General features: G+C 36.6%; 2 protein-coding genes across 20 annotated transcripts; both read left to right on the forward strand.

Moving 5' to 3' along the window:
- The first annotated feature begins 1,567 nt into the window (after window positions 1-1,567).
- On the forward strand, window positions 1,568-4,206 carry LOC306870105 (gamma-aminobutyric acid receptor-associated protein-like). The gene is made up of 4 exons (XM_079417175.1): window positions 1,568-2,088; window positions 2,747-2,825; window positions 2,922-3,040; window positions 3,199-4,206. Exons 1-4 carry the CDS (start codon window positions 1,999-2,001, stop codon window positions 3,277-3,279), a joined length of 369 nt encoding a protein of 122 aa, XP_079273301.1. The 5' UTR covers window positions 1,568-1,998; the 3' UTR covers window positions 3,280-4,206.
- A 307-nt stretch (window positions 4,207-4,513) lies between these two features.
- LOC306870434 (G protein pathway suppressor 2-like) lies at window positions 4,514-11,409 on the forward strand. Of its 19 annotated transcripts, none has more exons than XR_013784259.1 (14): window positions 4,540-4,674; window positions 5,051-5,073; window positions 5,387-5,504; window positions 5,619-5,728; window positions 5,819-5,931; window positions 6,399-6,478; window positions 6,601-6,680; window positions 6,821-6,995; window positions 7,085-7,168; window positions 7,788-7,864; window positions 7,994-8,089; window positions 8,266-8,349; window positions 10,501-10,787; window positions 11,032-11,409. XR_013784259.1 is itself a non-coding variant. In XM_079417706.1 (13 exons), exons 2-13 carry the CDS (start codon window positions 5,071-5,073, stop codon window positions 10,591-10,593), a joined length of 1,113 nt encoding a protein of 370 aa, XP_079273832.1. In that variant the 5' UTR covers window positions 4,526-4,674; window positions 5,004-5,070; the 3' UTR covers window positions 10,594-11,409. The 19 variants fall into 19 exon arrangements, 5 of the variants coding, with proteins under 5 accessions (XP_079273831.1, XP_079273832.1, XP_079273830.1 ...); XR_013784265.1 differs by having other exon boundaries at window positions 4,541-4,674; window positions 5,004-5,073; window positions 10,501-10,795; XR_013784266.1 differs by having other exon boundaries at window positions 4,541-4,674; window positions 10,501-10,848.
- Window positions 11,410-15,937: the final 4,528 nt, after the last annotated feature.

Consider the following 15,937-nt stretch of genomic DNA (forward strand, 5'->3'; position numbering starts at 1 on the left):
GAGCACAAAATCTGACCCATTCACTGCAGGGTTAATATTATGCTTTTAGCAGTTCATCTCCATCTTTACATGTTTTATAGTGGCTTCTTTTGTGCCACCCTACAATTAGTGTTTTGTAGAGTTCATGGCAAACTGATGCATCATTGCTCCACTTACATCATCAAAGAAACTGTTTGCCTTACTGTGGCTTTGTGGCTTGTCTTCCAAATAATTTTGAAGGATGACTTTTTCTATGGACTGCCTGGGTGGCTTGATAGTCCCAGTTGTACCTTTTCTTATTTAAGCATTTTTTTAACTTAATTTTACTGTTGGATTTGAAGTAAGGTACCCATCTATGACCTAAAGTTTTATTTATGTCCACTTTGCTTCATGGCATGGGTTTGACATTTTCAGGGCACTCAAGTCTCACGCATTTCAACCCGTTCACAGGCCACACCTTGTATTTCTCACGCTGAGACGGGATAACTTGTATTCGGATCCCACAAGCCAACTTACGCTGCTTGACTTCTTCGTAAAAAAGGAGTGAAGAGTTTCTTGCCGCTTTGAACTCATCTCGACCTCTAATGAATGATGGATACAGCGCGGGACCGCGGGCGCGAGCCTGGGCATGTCGTGACGTCACAAAGTGAGTGACTGATTGCCATGGAAACGTAAAAGTCATGTATAAATTATCTTGTCTCTTTGAATTTTAAATCATTCTGCATTTATATACATTGCTCCATTAAAACCTCAACATGTCGAGAACACAACTGTCCAATGAAAAATTGCCGGGGACGAATTTACTTTTTATAAAAAGTGGGGGGGACACGTCCCCCGCGTAATCTACGCCCCTGCGTGCGTGTGTGTGTGTGTGTGTAAGAGTACACATTTCAGTTTATGAATGTTTTTTTTTTTCTGTTGCGTTTGTTGCACATGTTGATGCCTTGATGACAGGGGTAGGGGGTATAAAGCACTGTGGCTTCCCCTCTCAAATTCAGATGCAGTGTGTTTTCCATGGTGGGTTTGAGCAAAACCAAAACTAGAAACAGTTTGGCACTGGATGGAACGCTATTGGATAAAAGCCTCTGCTAAATGACTAAATGTAAATGTATTATCTATCATGACAGTGCTTTATGTGGGAGCCCCCTACCCCTGTCATCAGGCATCAAAATGTGCAACAAACATTTACAACAGAAAAAGAAACACAAGTTGAAATGTGTACTCACTCTCTCTCTCTCTCTCTCTCTCTCTCTCTCACGCACACAGCTTGACATGCATGCTCAGGGTAAGTACTGTAATCCTACTGTATGTGTACAGTATGTACATTGAGTACTGCTGTTCAGTTGGCTCGTTTGGGGCAATTGTTTTTTATACATTTGTATTTTTAAATACATAAATCTTTTTATTTTATTAGAATGAATTTGTCTTTCGTCAGATTTACCAGATGTTATAATTTCTATTTGTGCTGGTCAATTATGAACAACAGGAAAAATTTAATTGCTAGCAAAAACTTGGGTGCTGCAAATATTTGAGTTGCCCCTCCCCTTTGAGTGACTCCTCCCCTTTTCGTGCCCCCTCCCCTAATCTCACTCCAAACTTTTGCTATAGTTTAACAGTCCTGCATTTTATCCTTGTTTTACCTAAACAACTCCTTACCATATTCCCTTATGAGAGGGAGCAGACTGTTAGCAAAATACCAGATGTGTTTCGATTGCACTTGAAACACTTCTGTGGTTTCTAATGACTAATTTGTCAAATTTAGCCGGCATTTTATTTTATTTATTTTGGCGCCTACTTCTACAGATTCAGGTAATGCCACGTAGGCCTCCTGGCTACTGCAGACGTCATTACGCAACTGACGTAATGTGACGTGCGCCTCCTCCCTTGTTCCTTGTCATTGGATATCCCTCCGCCCTCCGACGCAGTTGTCAAAAAAAATAAAAAATAAAAATCTAGTTTGTAAACACCATCGACGGCAGATTTTCTTGGAGATATTTTAAGATCTCCCAGCCTGTGACAATGAAGTTTATGTACAAAGAAGAACATCCATTTGAGAAGCGACGGTCCGAAGGCGAGAAAATCAGAAAGAAGTACCCGGATAGAGTGCCTGTGAGTCAGACAAATGATCTGTTTTTGTTAGGGCCCCGCTCTTACAAATAACATAAACCGAGGCATTACACCGTGGCAACACTAACTTATGAGGGGAACGCGTGTGAAAATAACCATTCGTTTAAATACACGCGAAATCGTGCAAATAATATGGTTTATCAATTAATTGTCATCGTCGTTTTAAGCTGTCCTTCAAACATGAAGGGACTGGTGTTAGCCTCCGTTAGCTTCCAACAAAATTGTGGCATCGTGTACAGTACAAGTAATAGAATAACCAATATCTTTTTTTATAAGATTATGTGATAGAAGTTTACATTTAATACAAATCAAGGTATTAAATCTCATATATTAAATCTCATATAGAGAGAACGTCTCTGCGAGTCATTCATATGAACCTTGTTATTTTGACAGAGTCGAGGACAAAATGACTAGAATATGAAATTTTCTGACACATTACCTTGTGACCTCACACTGAGTTCATTTTCAGTTGCATTATGTGTTGTCCGTCAAATATCAGCAGCCAAATGTGTTAGACTGGGAATGTGCCCTAAACTGGGGAATTCCCATAACACTATTGTTATTATACTACTGAAAGATGCTGTTGTTCTTACATTACTGTCAGTGTTTATTATTACCAGCTGTGATTTGTTTTCCACAGGTGATCGTCGAGAAAGCTCCCAAAGCCAGAATAGGGGATCTGGACAAAAAGAAATATCTCGTCCCGTCTGACCTCACAGGTTCATTTCCTTGAACAATACAGAACAATTTGCATAATCTTTAATAGTATTAAAAATATGAAGGATATATGTTGACTTTTTTTCTTATTTCTGAAGTGGGGCAGTTCTACTTCCTCATTCGGAAAAGGATCCACTTGAGGGCCGAAGATGCCCTCTTCTTCTTTGTAAACAATGTAATTCCTCCCACATCAGCCACTATGGGGCTGCTTTACCAGGTACATCATTTGAAAGTATCTGAACATAATTATTTTAGTTTGTTTTAACTGAACCTTTTGCACCTGTTTGTTTATATCAGTAGAATTCATAAAATATAATTTTTGATTAATGAAAAAGAAGCATCTCTAAACTCTTTGCCTCTTTTTCTGTGTTGTAGGAGCACCACGAAGAAGACTTTTTCCTTTACATTGCCTACAGTGATGAAAGCGTCTATGGGGATGTTTTGAGAGATGTGTAACCAATTTACTTTCCCCGCACTACCCTTCCTTAAAATAAAATGATCAATACGTTAGGCCACATGAAGCGTACATGTTGAATGCACTTTCATGTCCTCCTAGTCCATTTATGAAATATTGTTTATACTCTATGCTGCCTGCATATTGTTCCTTCCTACTTAAGGGTTCCTCCCTCAGTCTTGCTTTTAGGCAGACCGGATACAGCCTACGCCCTGGTCTGTTTCAGTAAATTAGTGTTACTCATATCCGTAAAAGCTTTTTCAGTGTTCTGAAAAACTTCTCCTTTCACCTTTTCTTACTGTCCCCCAGCATCGACATGCATCCTGCAGTCAACTTGCTATTCTGTCGATCTTTAATGTTTGGTTTGAGTTTGTTTTTTGCCACCATATTTGCACAGACCAAAATCACTGATAATACTGGATTATACCATGTAATGTGTGTGAGTGTGAGCGTGTACCATTGCCAATAATTATTATTTTTAAATGGGTTAGGGTTGTTGTTCATTTGAATAAGCTGGTTAAAAGATAAAAAAATATATTTTCAGTTGACATGCTGTAGGAGATTGCTTGTTTATGTTTCAATTTTCTTATAATCATTATTATTAGGTTGACGTTCATGACTTGATTGCCCTTTTTTTTTTTTTTGGCTTGTTTGTATCATGGATTGGTGTGTTTTGTTCCTTTTTCCCTAAAAGCTTAAATTGTCATGGTCACCAATCTTAAGCTTGCCATAATTATAAACCTGATGTAAAAAATTGCCCTTGTCCATCTTTAATGGTTTTTGAGTTATGCTTTTCTCAGAGATCTGAGAATAGATAGATAGATAGATAGATAGATAGATAGATCGATCGATAGATAAAAGGTTTCATAAAGAATTAAGTATATGATTTAAAAGTCTAGTAGACTTGTGCAGTCTGGGGGTACATACAGAAACACAAAATAATAACAAAAGAGAAATAAAATAAAACATTCAAATACATGTTACAATCAAAAATTAATACATTTAACGGCATTCTTTTTAATTTATATTGTTTTAGGTGTTGTGGAACTTATGCCGTCAAATGTTAAAACAGGCTTATTTCCCACATATTTACATTTATGTGTACTAAATTTAGCTAATAGACATTTTATTTAGATAATAGCAGATTATGTAAATGAAATTCCTTATAAGACTTGATTTTGTAGGAATTGTATTCAGGCACTAAAGAGAGTACCTATTAAAAGTAATTTGAGCCTTGGGGTCCTACTCGATTAATACACGCCCACAGCGGAAGTGCGCCAAACTGGGTTTCCTGTCATTTTTATTTTGGTTAATTACTGATACACTTGTTTATTTTTTTCTTTAAGGAAAGCCTTCAGACAAGCTCAGCATACTTTTAATCTCAGAAACGGACAAAAGTGCGTTACATGAAGATTCCACGAATGTCACTGCAAGAGTTTTATTTAGTTCGCTGATTTTGCAAGCTAGCTGACTAAGCTGTCACTCGAGCCGTTAGCCTTCTGGCCTCATGGTCAGGTATTAATGCAATTTACTGCAAATAGAAAATACTGAAATCGCTTTCATTCTGTAAAATCTAGTGTATGAAAGAGGATTTTCTTGGACAGCTTAACTGAATCGACTCAAAACGTTCAGGTTACTGCGAGCATAGCCAGCTAGCTTGTGAAGCCTTTACAGAGCTAACCCAGTGCAGGAGTTTGCTCATTTATTGCCTTGTATTGCTTCTCAGATTACCACATCTCTTTCTTCTAACTTATATTTTGCTCTAACTCGTAGTCTTTGGTTTTAGAATTGATATGGTAAGTTGGTTTAAACAACGTTAGCAAGGCTTGTCAACTTTGTTGACAGCTGCCTTAGTTTGTGTTTGTGATGTCATCCTGAGCCCGTCAAATGTCTAAATTGTGCTGTACAGCAATACTAAGAATATTCTTGGTTATGTTTTTAACGTTGTCATTTAACATGCTTAAATAATTTCTTGAATTGTTTCTCACTCTGACTATTCTAGTTGTGGTAAGGCCACTAAAATCTGAATTCAGTCTTAGTGGACTCATTAGTGATTAAAAATGCAGAGGCTGATATTAATGTTGTAACATTTTTCTAACATTTCGACAGCTGGCACCGCCAATCCCTACCATCATGCCGGCTCTTCTGGAGAGGCCCAAACTGTCTAATGCCATGGCACGTGCCTTGCACAAGCACATTATGAGTGAGAGGGAGCGGAAGAGGCAAGGTGAGCACAGAATTCTGAATTTATTATTTTCACTAAAATAAAAGTCTTTCCATGTTCATCTCCACTGGATTTACAGTGTGCACTTTGTGATCAGTTATCACTTGTTTATCTCAGAGGAGGAAGAGGTTGACAAAATGATGGAGCAGAAACTAAAAGAAGAGGAAGAGAGGAAGAGGAAGAAAGAGGTGGAGGAGAGAATGTCCTTAGAGGAAACAAAAGAGCAGGTGCGTCTGTATGATTGCTGCATTCTTATACTTGGATTATTTATAAATGGACTCCTGAGTCTGACCGTTCCGTTATTTTTCTCTGATTAGATTATGAAGATGGGAGTGAAGCTGCAGGGTCTTCAAGAGGAGAAGCATCAGCTTTTTCTGCAGCTGAAGAAAGTCCTACATGAGGAAGAGAAAAGACGACGGAAAGAACAGAGGTACGGAAAAGAGAGCTGGCAAATTCAGATGTCAATTGGAAAAGTCAAGTCTCCAAGCCCCAGAATGTCTGGTATCCAAAACAAGTGTTTTGTCTGGTACTCAAAACTGTCAAGAAGTGGACTGAGAATGCCAGAGAAGAGCAGAAGCAGGAGACATGATGATTAAAAAAAATAAATAAAAAAAAATGTTTGAATAATGTATGTTTCAATGCTCAGGCTTCTTCTGACTGGCACTAATTCAACACTAAAGAGTTCTGTTAGAAAACAGTTATTTTAAATTGTAATAATATTTCACAATATTACAGTTCTGTGCCTAGTTAAGCATAAAATACTTATATTGGTTGTGTATATGTGTATGTATATGCATTTATATATGACAGGAGAAATTATCCAAAGCCGTCAGATTTTGAAAATGACATTTGTTAAACAATTTATTATAACTAGAATTCTTTTATATATGTTTACAGTGACATGACAACTCTGACTTCGGCTACATACCAGCCAAACATGGCCATCCACTCTGGGCAGCACCTTCTCAGCATGCAAGGTGACCACTATTTGGCATCTTCAGTGATCTGTCAAAGAAGTATAAAGCTGTAACTGTCTGAATTTATTAGAATTTCCCTTCAATAATAACTTCATTTTGCTCCTCTGCTCGTTATCACTCAGCGGGTCAGGTTAGTCATGGGCGTTCAGGTGCTCTTCTTGGGGAACGCAGCAAACAGCTCTTCCAGTCTCCAGTCATTCCTGTGAGTGTGAGATTTTAGTGTAAATCAATCTATTTGTAATATTAATGAGGGACACCTGGTTCAGCTACTATTCAGAAAATTAGTTTTCGGTGTGTGTGCTTGTTCATTATAACATTATTGGCATCTTGCCACCGCCTCAGACACGTCATTTCCAGTCTCAGCCGGGATTCAGTGCAGGTGGAACCGAGCATGGCCAGTATTCTGGAAGCCAGTCGAGTCACAGCCCGTATGGAGTCACTCAGCCGCAGCATACATCACCTTTTGCCTCCAGTCAGCCGGTGCCAGCCAACTATGCCAGTGGTTCACAACTTAGAGGTACCTTGTTTGTATTTTCCTTCAGTGCATATGTTTAGATGTGGATATGTGTTACTTGCTTGTAAGATGTTATCATTTTCTGTTTCCAGGTGCATCAGCATTCCAGGCCATGCAGTACCTGCCCCATCAGCAGCAGGGCTATGCAGTCCACAGTCATTTCACTTCTCAGCCTGGTGTGTGTATGAGTTCATGTTACTACACTGTAGCATACTTTTATAATGAAATAGTATATTTACATATGTGTGGCGATAAGTGATTATTAATGTTGCCATGCATAAATGGGGTTTCAAATCAGCCAATCTAAGGTGCAGTTTTAGTTAGGATAATGAATTCAAAAGTTAGATATCAGTTTCTTTGTAATGTTTTAATAGAAGTATTTTATGCTCACCAAAGCTGCATTTATTAAAAAAAAAACATTAAAAATGGTAATATAGCAAAATATTTCTAAATTTTTTATTTTTATTCTATTTTATAAAATAGGATTTATTGATGAATAAGAAGTCAAAAGAATCAGCATTTATTTGCAATAGATAACTTTTGTAACATTATACATATTTTTACTGTCACTTTAAATTAATAAAATGTATCCTTGCTGAATAGAAGTATTACTTTTTTTTTTAAAAGATGAAAATCTTACTGAGCCCAAACTTTTGAACTGTAGTGTGTGTATACAGTAGACAGCAAGACAGTAAGTTTTTCAACGTGGCTTGTCCCACATAGGTGTTAATTTGTTTCCATTGTGCTTTTGGCAGACACCTTTGCAATCCTTTTGTATTCCTTCTTTCATTCCAGGTTACATCCCCAGTGCTGGGATTCCCCTGCAGAAACAATTGGAACATGCTAACCAGCAGTCTGGCTTCACAGACTCTGTAAGTAGGGCCGGTCAGAATGTAAACTCTGATAAATGGGAACAAAGGAAGGTCAGCTGCTTTGAACAGCTGAGGGCAGAGGTTCACTGGATGCCTGTGTCTGTGCATTACTCATATTTGTGTTTTCAGAGTCCTTTGAGGCCCATGCATCCACAGGCTCTGCATGTGAGTGCGGCAGGTTTGCTGCCTACTCCCTCTATTGCTGTCCAGATCGCTCCTGGCAAGGTCAGAGCCAAGCCAATTAATGAAATCTATATTACCATAGTCTTCCTGCTGCATTATTGCAGATGTTTAGTTGATTAAGATAAAGGGAATTCATTTATTTTTAGCCTAAAATAGTAGAATTTCTTAGCTCTTGTTATGTTTTGGGCATAAATGTCTTGCGTTTTCTCTTTGGACAGTCTGGCTTACCATATGCTCATCCACCAAGGCCAGCTTCCCCAGGCGCATTCACGCATGGAACGGCATCACAACAAGCACATGCAGTGAGTTCTGTCCAAATCAAGCATACAGTTTTAATTATAGTATGTATGTACATTTATACACTACTGTTCAAAAGTTTGGGGTCAGTGAGATAAAAAAAAAAGTGTATATATTTCAGAGTTTTGTTACCCATCCTGCGCTATTTCCAGCACTTAATCAAGCCACTCTTCTTTAATACATGAGGACGTTTTATTTCACGTGTCATTGCGTTTGTGTTGTCTCTCGTGTTGAGCGCACCGCAACCATTGAAGTATTCAGTTTCTACAGCGACTCATTTGGTGCATATCGTTCTCTTTCTATGAAACCTGTCAACCGCATTCATCACTGGTTCTAACTCTGTCGTGACATCAGCTCTATAGCGGTTTGCCGGAGCATTGCTATTCTTTCCCTTTTACTGCGGCATTCAATCAAATGGCTTCCCAACTCATTTTTGTGTGTGCGAGGCGCATTATTTCTTCTGCGCGTCCGCGGTGGAAGAAGAGCGAAGGGAACATTGCGTGGGAGCCCCGTATTTAAGGTAGCCCGTCGGGCAGGGCAGTGATACATTTTGGTAGCCTGACGGGGGTATTTGGTTACGTCACAATGTTGGAAATATTTCTGTTTTAAACCATGAAGGCGAGCCAATGGATACCACACAAGCAACGTGCAAACTTTGCGCAAAAGTTATGCCAGCCAACATCTTAATCTCAGTCAATTCACTATGCAGAAAGTAAAAACAGAATGATGAAGTAATGACAGAGCTTTCGGCATCTGACGCGCTTATTCTCTCAGAGACGACGAGAGACTAATCTACTTCAACATATGGTGATTACGTTTTTAATTTATTCCCTTAATATCTCTAATATTACATAATGAAAAAAAATTAGAAGAAACATATTTCATGTTAAATAGGTTGTTTTTGAAAGTCGGTACTTGAAATAAAAGCTTTTTATTTCGTTGATTTTTATTGATGACTGCAGTGTTAATATTTTAAATGTAGGCCTATAATTCATTGTATAATAGACCTGTTTTGAAATACATTTTTTGAGAAACATTTTAATTGAGGAGTAAATAGCCTAATCTTTTGTTATCCTCGCAGCTCGTCAGTTATTTGGTAATTATTGCAGGGCAAATTAATTGTAATTTTAATTTAATAATAAAAGTAATTTCATAAGAACAATAGGCCTAATAAAAATAAGAAAGTAACAGGCCTACATTAATTGGAAATGCCAAATAGCTTATTATTGCCAACAATTTATGTTTTTGACAATATCTCTGGATGTCGTCGATACAAGATCATCATCTTTCGACGCACCCCAGCAAGAGGAGGTTATCACAGGGCAGACTTGTTACGTCGTTTGGGCTGCCTTGTTGAGTGCAGTGGCACTGAGAACATTATATTTCACACGCTTTAAGCTGTTTTATTTTCCAAATGTAATAGGTCTAGTCCAATGAATAGAATTGTTTGGTTTGTAGTACGTACCAAACTAAAAGCCTCATACCGAACGGTTCAATGCGAATACATGTATTTATTTATTTTTTAATTCAGCAAGGATGCATTAAGGTTACTAAAACTTATTGTAAAGGCTTTTACATTGTTACAAATATTTTCATATTAAATAAATGCTGTTATTTTGACCTTTTATATTCATTAAAGAATCCTGAAAACTTTTTGAAAAAGGCATATCACAGTTTCCACAAAAAAACACTATTTTGCGGCTGAAAATTCAGCTTTGCCATCACAAGAAGAAATGCATTTCAAAATATATTACATTTATATTTTAAAATATATTAAAGTAGAAAACAGTGTTTACATTGCAGAAATAATTCTCAATAATACTGCATTTTTGATCAAATAAATGCAGCTTTGGTGGGCATAAGAGACTTCTTTCAGAAACATTTAAAAAAATCTTACCACCCCAAACTTTTGAATAGTAGTGTGTGTGTGTGTGTGTATATATATATATATATATGTATGTATGTATGTATATGTATGTATATGAATGAGTATCTTAATTGATAAATTTCAGATTTCCAAGAAAAAATCAATAGTGAATATAAGTTACAAAAATATAACAGTTTGTGTAACGATAATTGTGTAAAAATAATTTAGTGTCTGATTAAGATCCGTTTAAGAACAGTGACATTCTTTTTTTTCTCCTTTTGTTGTACAGGCTACATTTCAAAGCTCTTCTCAACCAACCCCTCGCCACACCTACCTTTCTCACAGCCAATCAGGCCAGAGGTTTTACCACCATGGCAAATAGCTATTCATTTCAGTCTAATTCAGAATGTTAGGGTTTGAAGATAAGATTTACCGCTTACACTTTGAAGGATTTTGGATTAAAGCTAAATAGCACACAATGCTTGGCATCATAGTGTTATGACATAGAACACATGACTGTGTTACTGTCACATGCAAGTCATTTTCTGTTATTCTTCAGCTGGTAGACCTCCCTTTGCAACGGGGTATGCCATTTATTTCAATATTACAGTGGGATGTGTCTGAAAGTTTCTTTTATGCCAGGGATAGGCAACTTCGGTCCTGGAGGGCCTCATTTTTTGAGGTCCTGCAGAGTTTAGCTCCAACCCTAATCAAACACACCTGCCTGTAACTTTCTAGTGATCTTGAAGACATTGATTAGCTTCTTCAGGTGTGTTTGATTAGGGTTGGAGCTAAACTCTGCAGGACACCGGCCCTTCAGGACCGGAGTTGCCTATCCCTGTTTTATGCATTTGACGACGTCGGCAACAGCTGTGCCGACATTAGTAACATTATAAAACTACCACTAAATGACACAACTAGAGTTAAATGTGGTTTTAAAACTAACTAAACAATGTAGGAACAGATTAGACTATATTTCCATGTTCTGTAACAGACCTCCCACTCAGGGCTGTCTATAACTTGCATTAACATTTGATGAATGCACCTTTTCCCTAATTCCAAGAACAAGGAAATAATATTTTCATATGATTTTAAATTGTAAATGTAACGTTTTTAGCCAACCAACTGAACTTCAATCAAATTTAATCAATAATTTGTTTAAAAGAGCTTGTTAAAACGGTAATAAATAGTTGTGTAGAAAAAAAAAATCTTTTGATTTGTGGTCTTTATGTAGATTTTCCTTTTGTCTGTATTATACTGAATCATGTGGTTGGGTGGAAGTGTGTTTCGATATTGGCTTATGTAAAAACCTTGATAATGATGAAATTTATTCAGCACTCAACAGTTCTTTTCAATTCAATTTAGATCTTTTGTTTTTTTGTTGGCCGTTCCTCTTAAATACTGTGGAAATCCCCACTACTATTGACCACAAAGCTCTTCAGCTCATCTTGAAAGCATGCCATTCTATTTAACCTGTCCAAGCCTACATTTCCCTTGAGTTTAAGACATCAGGAATAGACTATACTAAGCTGAAGGATTACTTCTCTCTCTCTTTTTTTTTTTTAGATAAATCATAAGGCACACAACTTCACAGCATTCCCTCTAACTCATAAACATATCATATTCTAAAACCATTATAAGTAAATCACTTGTTTTGTACTGTTAAATTAATAAATGAAAAATCTCATTCACTTACCCTCATGTTCTCAAAAACCTTTCTTTTGTGGAACACAAATGGAACATCTTTGTGTCTCATAAAAGAAGAAAAATGTTTGGAATGATATGAGCGTAAGCAAATAATGACCAAATGTTTATTTCTGGATCAACTGTAACTTTATAAGTTATGAGGTCACGTGACAAGAGCACTGTTAGTACAATGCCATGGAAGTGTGTGGTTAGCCATCGGAGACTTCCAAAAGGTCCTCTCAAAAACCGCTAAAACTTGGCAGGAAGTTATGTAGGAAGTTGTGTAGGTTGGAACTTGTCTGCCTCCCTTTCCGTACCACTCCTTTTACAGTAATTGCATTTACTGAAGGGTCTGAGAGACACTTTTTTGTGGTTGCATCTCAAAGGTGAGATTAAGTTTAGTTTGTCAAATAATTTGTATAAAACAATACACATTCTAAATGTGGTCCAGTCTTGAGTGTTTGTGCTTATGTGCAAGTATGAATGAAGTGAATATCTGCTATAAAAATTTGTCAGTATATGCATGTAGAAAAAGAGCGGGAATTAGAGATGTACATGCATGCGTGTGTGTGTGTGTGTGTGTGAAAGAGACCGAACACAAATTTAGCTGTTGATTCACCTACGGTCCGCCCACTTACTGTTGACCTCAGCTGTTTTCTTTTTCAAACTGCTCTGTCTCAAACCGTCAAAGAGCAAACCAAAGTGAGAAAGAGAAGAGTTACTGTGAGTGATTCATGTTGAAGATGACATAAACCAAGCTTCTTGAAAACATAAAGGCTACAAAACACCTCAATTCACTCCTTTGGTTTAACTTTGAGTGTGTTCTCGGTGAATAATAATGAACCCATTCATCGGTGATTTAAGTGAGGTCATATGTATGCGATAATCCGAGATTTCTTTGAAACAGCTATGCAGTCGCTGTTTCCATTTTAATATACCCCGAAAAAAAAGAAACCTCAGATTGCAACATGTTAGCCTAGTCAACTCGTGGACAAGAAAAAAATCAAAAGTGAAACTCCCTGTCACCTCTTCAACTGTTGTATCAGACTTAAACGAAAGCCAGTTGTTTGTCACTCAGTGTGTTGTCCTTGTTCTGTGTGTTTAATGCAATGTGTACAGTGTGATGCTGGGCCAGTTAGTCAAATTAGTGACGTGAGGCAACATGTGACTAAACAGGCGGGAAGATTCAGCTCATCGGAAGAGAATGAGAGAGCTGCAAAATGTGAGAACCGAGTACAAACAAGACAGTACAAGAAGAGCACATGTGGTCGATATCATCGTTTTTGAATGGAAATGAAAATGCAGAATGTAAGGGACATTGAAATGGTTGGGAGGTTTTGTATACAGGCCAGCCACTGGAGAGACAGCAGGGCGGAAGTTGACAAAGCAGTTTGAGCCAGTATGAGAGAGAGAAGGGAGTGAGAGAGAGAGCCTCTCATGAGTCATGAAGATGGGCTCCTTTTGAAAATTAGAAAAATACATTTACCGATAGCAAAAGAAACAGAATTCTTAGTGTATTACTTATTATAACAGGGGTTTTTTTTTTTAAACGAGATGCATCAAAATGAAAGTGCAGTGGCAACCAATGAATGGGTTTGACTCTTCCGCAAGAAAGTACTGCATCACTGGGTACCGATGGTTATGGTTTGTGGGTTTTTTTTTTTTCCAAGTTCTGTCTTCATATAAATCAAGTAAGTGACAGTATCCGAGTACATATATTTTTGTCTTTACATTTTACTCAATGTCATATTTTGCCAGTGCTTTGGATTTAGTTGTAGAGATGTTACAAGTTGTAATCATTCATTCTATTGGACCAAAATATATTCCTGGGTATTTTCGAGGATATGCGGTTCATCCATATTTTAAAAAGCCGCACGAAAAACTATTGGTTGTCCCTTGACCGCCTCTTCATGACGTTTTTGGTTCTTATTTGACAATTTCACTGCATAAACTCTTGTAGCCACCTTTCTGTCTCAAACTGATGAGTATTAACAATTTTTGCGCTCCGTTAATCGCGATTAATTTGCTAGATGGAACCTGCGTATCCTTCGACTTCATATTCGGGATTTAAGAACTTTATTCCAAGTAATAGGACCGAAGCTCCAAACATTAACAGGTGGGAGACAAGGTAGCTGACCTGTACGAGCTCTGCACAAATGTCTTTTATTTGTAGGCAAATGTGATGTAAAATTGTTCGCTTTTACATTTATTTATGCAATTTCGGAAGTAATTTCGTCCTGTTTTTAATATTTTTATTCTTGGTTTGGGAAGAGGTGTCTGATTGCTAAATGCTAATGACATGTGCTTGATAAGAACTGTGATGGGACACAAGGAAAAACAAAATTGAATCTCAGTATTATCTCCGAATTATGATTTTTAGCGAATTATTTCTGCTTGCAATACATTTATGATTTTATATGCATTATAGAAAGTTAGAGCTGTGCAGTGATGTGTCAGCCATTTTGAGTGTGCAGTGTTTTTTATATATTTCCTCATTTCCCCTTGATTTAAACATACGAGATCGATTCTTTTTCTTTATATTATGAAGTCTTTCACACGTTTTGTTGAATTTTATGCTATTATGTTAACTGCATATCAGAATTACACTTTTGAATTGAAAATGAGGTAATGTTAATGTGATGTGGGGTTTATAATTTACTGTAACTATCACTGAAAATTAAAAAAATCAAATTTAGGATTTGTATGTTTAATACAGAACATTCTGACAAATCGATTCCATTACAATAATAATACCGATATACTTTGAACAAACATACAAAGTCAATGCTATTAATGAAAATATGTGCTATAAATAAAATTACACAACATACTTAGACCAAAAAATTCTAATAATTTGGTGCACAATGATATTTCGGAGTGTCTTTTATCTATAAACCCAAGTTTAAAGGTTGGAAACGGTGCAAAGTGTCTATTGAGATGACATTAATGTAAGAGTTTACCTGGTGATTTTATGTTTTCTTTCTCAAATTTATTTTTAACAGCGAGAAATTCCAAAAACATCAAAAATAGGCGATTTTAGCTGTAGCTTTCAGAGCTTTTCTCGAATGTTCCCTCTCACACACACGTGCGCACACACGTGCCTTTCTCTGAAGCATCATCAGAAAAAGGGTACACATTTTAATCTTTTCTCTTTTAGCATTTGTCCACAACTAGGTTTATACTATCTGATCATAATTTTTCCTTTTATGGTGTAAAATGAATTCCAAAACAAAGTTGTGTAAAACCTTTGATATGTCATTTGGAATGATGTTCTAAGTGATGTAAAGGCAAAGATAGTCTTTGACATCATGATAATTAATTTGCTCGTAATTTTAATTAATAAATTATCAGTAAGTGCATGGTTAGCAAAGGAAAAACAATAATTAGTAAAGTTGCATTACGTCTTTTATACTGTAATGGGTCTATTACATGTTCTACAAAGTAAATTTTTCTTTTCTCTAAAACACAATACTGCTACAGAAATATGTGATGTATACCACCACACTTGGTAATGTTAACTATACAAAATATATATGTGGAATTGTACTTTTGTCTTTTTTTCTAACCCTTTTCTTATAATACTAATACCAATTTTGTTTTTTAAATAAATCCCACTCATTATGAATGAATCATAATATCAAATGAAGTGATTTGCAGTGTGACTGATTTGTCATTTTCATCTCCGAGAACAACAGAGATGCATAAGTGTAATAAGTAGTTTCATATGGGAGTATAAAGTTTAAATTATAAACTAAACTAACTATTTTCAGATTTTTTTATCTTCTGGTGTTATTAAATCACAAAATGCAAGAGAGAATGATGTTAATGTTGACTCACCGGATGCTGGATCACAGTTTCTGCTGTAGACCAAAACTGCCTCTAAGCTCTATTATCTTTCTAATGTATGTACATGCATTTGTTCCTCATAAATGCATGCATACTGCAGAATGTGAATTAAACAGTTGCGTATTCTAAATGAGTGACATGTAATAGTAAATAATAACATTCCTGAAATGTTATTCATCATAACACCACTTTCA

This window comes from Barbus barbus (genome assembly GCF_936440315.1).
Source record: "Barbus barbus genome assembly, chromosome: 5".
In the NCBI taxonomy this organism is placed as follows: Eukaryota; Metazoa; Chordata; class Actinopteri; order Cypriniformes; family Cyprinidae; genus Barbus; species Barbus barbus.